The sequence below is a fragment of the Calonectris borealis genome, chromosome 2 (genome assembly GCF_964195595.1).
Source record: "Calonectris borealis chromosome 2, bCalBor7.hap1.2, whole genome shotgun sequence".
NCBI classification, from domain to species: domain Eukaryota; kingdom Metazoa; phylum Chordata; class Aves; order Procellariiformes; family Procellariidae; genus Calonectris; species Calonectris borealis.
Genome location: NC_134313.1, coordinates 120,402,805 through 120,411,821, shown reverse-complemented (window position 1 = coordinate 120,411,821; position 9,017 = coordinate 120,402,805). Strand labels below are relative to the sequence as shown.

Here is a 9,017-nt window from a genome sequence, read left to right as displayed (position 1 = left end):
AATAAATATGATTCACTCTTCATAATTTATTATTTTCTTCACTAATGTGCTTATTACAACAGATAGTTGGAGGATTGCCATTAGGATTTTGTCACCATTTGATGTAAACCAAACTGAAAGTTATTTTTAGATCTCATGTATTCAATATTTAAAATATTTCCTACATAAAAATGCAGAGATTATGGAAATTCTTTAGAAATATGGTCTTGGCCTTGTTTTTGCATGTTTTTCTATGTTATTGCACACTTTTTTGGATATGTTACAGTATTTCCAATCAGCCATTAGTAATAGGTTTAGCAGTTGTTTCAACCTCCCTCAAAATTCTTGTTCTCATTTTTATTCCATAGAAGGCAATTTAGGGATTCATCTGCAAACAATTGCTATCCAAAGCAGTACTTGCTACCATTAATAGTCCTTGTGAAATCAAAGTAGCAAGTAGTCTACCTAGTAATGGGAGTCTGGAGGATTGGAGCTTAGGTTGTAAATGTTCATTTAATTTTGGGAGGACATTCAGGCAACCCATGTTTCGCACTACAAGTGGATACCATGTTCTGTAACTCCTGCTCTCTATTTCTAACACTGCTTCTGACCAGTTGTATCTATTTGACCATGGGCCATACTGTCTCCATGCTTCAGTTTACCTGGATTTAGAATAGAATCAAAAATTGTCTCATGGCATTTGGGAACACAGTGCTTCATTAGGTAATTTGAGAACTAACTGTGCCAGTGACAGAAATACACTGAGGTCTTCAGTGGAAATGCACCCTTCTGAAGAGTCCATGAAAAGCAAAATTTTTAAAAAGATCTTACCCTGTTCTTTATTTCTATGTGGGCATCACATCTGTAACTCCCACTTACTGTTTCTGTAGCAGCAGTATCTAGTGGTCCCACTCAGGGGCCCATTACACTAAACACTAAAGAACATCCTGATAACATTAATATTTATGCCTCACTTTGTCCATATAACTGTGTTTACATCTTGAGGCATCTAATTTCAGGTTCCCTATGTAGTCAATAGGGAGCAGATGGATTCTTAATTTCTCACAGGTCATTATAAAGAGAATTTGTTCTTCTAATTTAAGCAGCTAATTTAGATGCCTAAAACTCAGCTGTGTCCAAAACTGTGCATTGAAGCAACTGAATACAAACAAAACAAAACAAAAGCCTCAGGCGTCCAGTTCAAAGTGGTAATTTGGGAAGGAATCATCGCTGAAAGGAGAAATGACTCTAGAGGACCCAAAAGACTGTATAAAATAGGTATCTATGCTATCTCTTCATCTAAGTTCCCTACTGTGCTCCAACCTTTTGTTGGTGAGCCAGAGGAGAAGGATCTCTCTGCATTTAAGTCTAATCCAAGGTCCAATGTTTTACAATGTTTGCTTTTTCAAAGAATCAAGCACATTTTTTACATTTAAGAAATCACAAATAGGAAATATATGATAATGGAAATGGCAGAGGCATGAAATATCTGTTCTGTTAAAGCAACAGCATGTATTCCAAGTTTAGAGAAAGCAGACATGCTGCCAAGGCATTTGACCACAACAATTTTCATTCTCCATTCAAAAGTCTAGTATTTATCTTCTCTTCTGCTTTTATCCAATAAAACTCCATTCAGGTTTCTACCTGATAAGACAACACAGATGCAATGATTTTTAGTTTACCTGACCAAAAAATAACTACATTAAAAGACTTTTATTTCACAGTTGCAAACTAACATTATTAGAAAATTCCAAGATAAAATGTACAGCATAGAATGGGTTTATCAAACATCATTTTCAAACTGTGGAATTGTTGGATGCTACCACACACTTAATCAAAACTCAAATTAGGTCTACTAAACTTTGCCAATAATTTGAGTGCAACAATCTGAAAATTTTTTCTGGTACTTTTATGCAAATAAATATACATACATTCCCCCAATGTATGTATATTTACATACACAAACACAAAGCTCAAGCACAAATCTTTGCAAAGTATCTTTAAGAGTTCATATTTGTATCTGTTAGTGAGTGGCTTACAAATGTCTGTACATTAAAAAGAAGACAGCAAAAAGCACCGCAGCACAGTGTATGAGCAAAGGACTTTATCACACTTTGTAAAGGGTATCCTATTCCATCACTGCTTCTGTCATCCTAATATGTTTCACATGAATGCAACAAATGGGAACTAATTCAAAGAAGTATTAAACAGTAAGTTTTATTGAAAATTATTTTGACAGAGGCAGAAGATTAGGACATGCAATAAAATACTCTTGTGAACCTAAGTTTTATTTTTATTTGCAACCACACAAATCTTACTACAGTGACTTTTTATTCCTCTAATGTTGACTTCAGCTTTTTGAACATAGCTCTAAGCCAACTATACTAGGCTACTGGGGAAGCCATACATGGTCAAAATGCTACCACAAGTCTGTACCGCATGGAAAGTCAGTCTATATCTGTATACTGTTGATAGATATATGCAACAGCAGTTAAACATATGTACTATGTCCTTGTCAGGAACATAAGTCAACTTTCAAAACTTTTATCAAACTAGTTTTCCCAAACAAATATCTTCTAAGGGCAAACATGATAGAAATTTCAACACTTCTTACTTAAATTAGAAATTAAATTAAAAACACCTGAGCAGAGATCCTTCTGCAGGGCAAATTAAAGTGTGCTCTGAAACGCACTTTAAATGTACCATGTTAGAAGAAGTACATATAGAGAAAATTCTGCAGCTGGATACGGAGGAACTCCTATAGCAGCTCTCTGGTTTTGTGCTTACTGAACTACTTCAGTAGGTGAGGATAACCAACCACATATGCACTCATAGGACTGGTGCCATGGCTTATCAAAGTCTCACACACAGATAATAATTGTCAAACATTGCCAACTCATTATTATTTGAGTGAATGCGCTAAGGTTCAAATACTTTATCTGGTTGAATCTTTGTTGTTTGTTTGTATAAAGTAATTCTCTCCTGCAAAGATTCACCAATACGGAATTGAGTTTAAAAGCACCTCTTCGAATTTTTCTGAAATAATGGGAACATAAAGGAAGGACCAACCTTGACCTCTCAAAACTAGGAAAAACAGGTGTTATGGGAAAGTCTTGAATACAAGGCTGCCACACATTCTCTTTTTTTCTGACTGAAAATACTGTCCAGTTGACACTCAGAAGACTTCTTTATTTGTCTGGGATATCCTGATGTATGGCAGCATGATCAGAGTCACTGTACAGGGACTACAACCAGGCTGCCGTGCATTAAGATGACCTGGGACATACCCACAGACCTGCATATGCACAGAAGTTGGTGACTTTTGGGAAACACTGGACTGACTGCACAGACATGACAGTCTATGTATACCTGACTGCTCAAGCATCTCCAAACTTGTATATATTCCCTGCTTTCTGAACTTGAAGGAGGCCAATTCTTCTCCTGCACTTTCTGTGGCTTCGTTTGAAATTCCCCATGTATATATTTTGCCAACCAATTTTACACCTTAGAATTGACAGAATAATAAAAATTGGAAGTTACTTCCAAAGGTCACCTAGACCAACTTTCTGTTCAAAGCAGAACTAACTTCAAGTTAGAGCAGGTTGCTCATGGCCTTGTCCAGCCACTTTTTGAAAATCTCCAACAGTGGAGACTCCACTGCCTCTCTGTGCCCTGTTCTAGTGCTCGGCCACTCTCATTGCCATGAATCTTCTCCTTATATCCAGTCTGAATTTCCCTTGTTGCAACTTGTGACCGTTGCCTCTAAGCCTTTCACAAGACAGCTTCAAGGAGAGTCTGGCTTCATCTTCTTTATAAGCCCCCTTTTAAGTAGTAGAATATTGCAATTAGATCCCATCTGGTCTTCTCCTTCTCTAGACTAAACAAACACACAGTCTCTCCTTGCTTGGCATACGCTGCAGCCCCCAAACACTATAATGCTCCTCCACAGGACTCTCTCCATTTTGTCAACATGTCTCTGATGATCAGGACCCAAAACTGCTCACAGTATTTCAGATGCAGTCTCACAGGTGTTGAATAGAGGGGTATAATCTCTTCCCTCAATCTCCAAGCTACGCTCTTGCTAATGCAGTTTTTGTTGCTGCCAGGGCACGCTTCTGACTCGTGTTCAACTCCCTGTCCACCAGGACCCCCAGGTCCTTTTCTACAGAACTGCTTCCTAGCCAGCCAGTCCCAGCCTGTGCAGTTGCGGGCGGTTGTTGCATCCCAGATGCAGGACTTTGCATTTGCCTTTGCTAAGTGTTCTGAGATTCCCATCAGTCCATTTCTGCAGTTTGCCAAGGTCTGTCTGAATGGTTGTCCTGTCTGCTAGCACATTACATGCTTCTCATGATCCAGGAATGAGGTGGCTGAGGATGCACTGTGTCACTTTGCCAGGTCGCTGGTTTGGACCCCCACAAATTACCTGGGTAGGGCAGGATATTCCCAACCTACAGTATGTGCACCACTAGTGGTAGAAAAGTAACTTTTGAAAAGGCAACAGCACCACAGAAGTATAAATCCTGGCACAAACCAACCAAGTGCTGGTGCCATGCTCAGGAAGAAAAACATTTTGGAAAGTCTAGATCTATCAATTCTTACAGGGCAATACATGAAAAACTGTCAGATATTAAAACATCACCTATTTATGCTTTAATGTGAACATGTAGAGCATACCAGAAAAACACCCTAGAAACAAGATATACTCCCTTGACCATTTTTACTTATAACAGCAATTAACAGCTGTGGACCTTCTTGTCACAATCATTTAACTTAAAGAAAGATGAGCTCCTTCAGATCCAGTGTAGTAGCTTAAAAAGTTAACTACCTAAAACCATTTTCCTACACACTTGTAGTTAAAGTCCTTACAGCTGAGTTGTGTTAACATGATCAGTCTTGGTGCAAGTTAGCTTGAAGCTTACCACCAAGTAAGCTTCATGAGCCTCTGTTAATGCTGTGGAAGCAAGAGCTGTAATAAACAGCTGGGAATTGTAGCATTCTAAATTTATTGTGCCCGTTCTCTGGGATGTACTTTTGTTTGACTTGCATAAAGAGAGTTGGGGAAAAGGGAAGGAAAGATGTAACAATTAGCTTGTTTCAAACCAAATTCCTTCAGCCAGCAAGGCAAATTCCTGGACATATTTATATATAGATTTATAAGCACATGTCCACTTCTAGACTCAAGGGAGTTCAACGGTCAAAGGACCACTGTAGAGGAAGCTACTGCAAGGCAAGTTTCCTCCTGCGCTGAAAAGGTTCAGTTACTGCAGCCTGGCAAGGTTCAGAAACAACATACATGGGGAAATCTTCACTGGTTATGGAGTGAAGTTGGGGGAAGCATGAATGGGTGGAATCCAGAAACAAAACTCCTTCTGTGAGACTGGGCTACTCAATCTCTGCAATGGCTTTCTGGAATCTGAATGCCTCTTCTGGGCTGTAGGACCTAACAGCCCTGAAGCTGCTGTTTAGCAAGAGCAAAGACCTCCAGAATCATACTACTAACCCACTCTGTCATGGGTGGCACTTGTTCATTTTCTCTGACAAGTATTTAAACTATTTTTCATTTCTTTTAAGTTTGGTAAAAAGTACGTAAGAAGGGAATTGGGTCAGCATTCAACAAGAGTATAGAACAATTAGGAGGAACTTCAGACAGTCAAGTTAAAAGGTCACGCTGTTGAATGTAGCTCTGCAAATTACCAAATATAAAAAGACATCAGTAATAACTTAATTAATTGGTCATTCTAAAATGACCAGCGCAAAGGCATTATCTAAAAACATAATGATTTTAGAAGAATGCTAAAATTAGAGCTAGCAGGGAATTCTTTGATGAAACATTTTTCATCAGACAATACTGCTGTGGATCGGTTGAAAACAGGACACCAAACACAGATATATTCTCTTAACGCTTCAGATGTGTATACCGAGACATTCCACAGATGGGAAATGGAGAAGACAGACCAAGATGTATACACTTCTGTACACACATTTCTGAAGTTTCCATAACTAATTGCTTATTTGACAAAACTCAAGACAATCTAGAATTTTTTTTTTGAGTAAGCTTTTCTTGAATTTTCCAAGTGATACCACAACACAGACAAAAAGGAGTCCAGAAAGTCAGTAGTGCGGCACTATAACATCATTAGCTGGTCTAGATCCAAAGATATGGATTTCAGTCTCTCACATCCTAAACAAATACACAGGTGGCAAATATACGGCTGTCTTCTCTTTCTTGGGGGATGAAACAAGGAGCTTTCTTTCCTACAGTCTTTTTGTATATAAAATATTGATACAAATCTATTCTGTAATGTTCCACTCCTTACAACCATTTTCAATGAAAATGAGAGCTAATGTTAGGCCACAGAGAGTCTACTTGCACATTTGCCTCCTGTCTTGCCTCCCTTGCACAAACAGATCCCAATTGGGCTAATTATCCTGAACCCCTCTTCGTCGGATACGATTATTATTTTTCAATGTCCCTTCTTTTTGCAAAACCAGATTTTTTTTTCTTTTTCTTCAGGTTTCTGCAACCCAAACTGATTCTAGCTCCCTAAATTTCTTTCTTTTTACTGTAGTGATAGGAAAATCTGTCACTGTCTTTATAATAGAACCCAAAGATTTGCATTGAAGTAAAAAAAAATATATCATGTGATAATAATCTTTTTTTTTTCATGTGAACAGATAGAATTTAGCAACTGCTAGTCTGGGCCTTCTGCAATTCAGCTGAACATGTCTAAATTGTTTATACATATTTCACATTTCTGAGGCTTTCTTCTCTACTATACAAACCAGATCAACTGTATGAACCGGGTCATTCTCCAAAATCTGGAGAGTATAAGACAGTAGATTCAGAGATGTGCCAACAAATGGTATGTGCATGTACCAACTATTTCCGTACCGGTTCTGAGAAAGGACACTTTTGTAAGAAACTATTTTTTACTGCTAATCAAACCAGAATGTTTCATTCCTTAGAGGAATGAATGCAGCCCGTTCCAAATAGCAAACTGCTGTTATTCTGCAATGGCCACTTACGTTTCTTAGAAGTCTGAAGGACTGAATCAACAGAAAACAATACCTACTGGGATAGATTTTTCTCCTCAATTTTTCCCATCTCCTCGGATTTGCATGTGCTATTGCGACTGCTGCACAGATGTAACCTGTAAGTGTGCTATTAACAGTATTGTATTTGGCTTTGACAGTGGTTTTATGCAGTTGTTCGCAGAAGCAAGCTGTGCTCTTACTGACAGCGCACACCGCTTTAAAGCACTTGGCGGTCTGACAAACAAGCTTTTGTGGATTTTCCTGTAGCAATTTAAGATGTTATCATCCCCAGTTATCTACCCTCGCGGTTGCAACAGGAGCGAATGGGCGCTCAGGTCTCAACCCCTACAGTTTACTTGGCAGCATCTCTGACTGAACATGTCGCCAGAGGTCATTTCACCTAATATGGCAGGCTGCAAACCGGAGGAGCAGGGGGCAGCTACACCTGCACCCGGAACACCCAGCAGACCTTCAGGAGAGCACGCAGCTGGGACCGGTGCTACCTGGCAACTGCACCGGCCCTTCCTCGCCTACGAGCACATAGGCCACTGTAAATCCTAAGGGCCGACGGGTGAAGGCTGCCAGTCCCTTCCCTTCGGGAGGAAAGGCGGCTGCATGAGAGCCGCGGGAGGGGCCGGGCCAGGGCGGCAGCCCTCTCTCACCGACAGCCTCGGGACCCGCCAGGAACACCGCCAAGCCGTCCTGCCCGAGGCCGGCTCCCCTTCCCCTCGCTAGCAGCCCCTGGAGAAGGCCGTACGCCCCCGCCCCGGCCGCCATGTCGCCGTCCCCCCCTCACGGCACCACCTGAGGCGGGAGGGAGGGGGCGGCAGCCGAGGGGGCGGGGCGGGGTGGCCCGGCCCCACCGCGCAGGGGCGGTGCCGGTCACGTGGGCCGGCGGCGGCCCCGCCCCGCCCCAGCTCTGGAAGCGGCGGCGGCGGCGCGCGCGCAGGCGTTGCACCTGGCGCCCTCCTCGGGGCTCCTCGTCGCCAGGACAACCGGCCTCGCCGCGGCGCCTCTGCCATGGTGAGCCTGCGGCCCGGCCCGGCTCGGCCCGCCCCGCCGCCCCCCGCCGCCGCTGCCGCCGGGCGTTAGGGGGCTGGCCCGGCCGCTTGGGGCCCAGGGCGGGGAGCGGCGGCGAGGCGGGGCGGGCAGGTGGCGAGGCGGGCGGCGCCGCCGCCGCGGGGAGCGGGAGCTGGCGCTGGCCGGGCCGTGTGGAGCGGCCGCGGGGCCGGGCGGCGGGCGGGCCCCTCAGCCCGAGGGGAGGGTGGCGGCCGGGGCAGGCGTAACGTCTGCGCTTGGCGGGCGGGGGTATGCAGGGTACGGGCGTGCGTGCACCGTGGCGGTGCGGATGTGGTGCTGGGCGGGCGGCCCTGCGGGGAGTGGGGATGTGTCTGCGGGGGGCTGTGGCGGGCTGCGCCGTTCCCCGCCGTAACGGTGGGGAAGAGAAAGTGTGTCCGTCTGTCTGTCCAGAGCAGGTGGGACGCGGTGGGGCTGCGTTGTCCCTCGCTATAGCACAGGCGGGGAGAGGATATACCTGCGTGTCTGTGGGTGAGGTGTGACGGGTGTCTTGCCTCCCCGTATAACGCCGGAGCAGCCATGGTTGGAGTCCGCCTGTGTGTAGAGTGGGTCAGGTGTGGCAGGGGTGTGTTGTCCTCCTGTGTAACACAGGAGGGAGAATGTGTGCGTAAGGTGGTTGGGGCGTGATAAAGGTGTGTCGTCCCCCTTTTTAAAGTAGGGATGAAGCTAACGTGTGTGCCAGTGTACAGAGCAGACGTGGGGTGTTACAGCGTGGATGCATGGGGTGCTGGGGTGGGGCACTGTGCTATATGCTTATGCATGTGCAATAAGCCAGGGTGTGGCCTGGGATGTGTGTATATGGCAGATAGGTACGGTAGGACATGAAGGTAATATTACACCTCTATGTCAGTATCTGTGTGTCTCTGCTATGATTTGGGCTTCGGAGATGTGTGTGTTTGTGTTGTAGCAGAGATGTGACGTTATGT

The 9,017-nt window shown here is 44.0% G+C and overlaps 1 protein-coding gene across 2 annotated transcripts in view; it reads left to right on the top strand.

Annotated features, from left to right (window-relative positions):
* The first annotated feature begins 7,919 nt into the window (after window positions 1–7,919).
* Window positions 7,920–9,017, top strand: part of FBXL2 (F-box and leucine rich repeat protein 2) — a 62,122-nt gene continuing 61,024 nt past the window's right edge. The window contains exon 1 of one of the 2 annotated variants that reach the window (XM_075143155.1): window positions 7,920–8,037. Coding sequence is in view for 1 of the 2 variants with exons in the window: in XM_075143154.1 (XP_074999255.1) it covers window positions 8,035–8,037 (3 nt within the window). In the remaining variant the exon portion in view is untranslated. The remainder of the gene's footprint in view (window positions 8,038–9,017) is intronic. The other variant, XM_075143154.1, reaches the window with a different exon arrangement.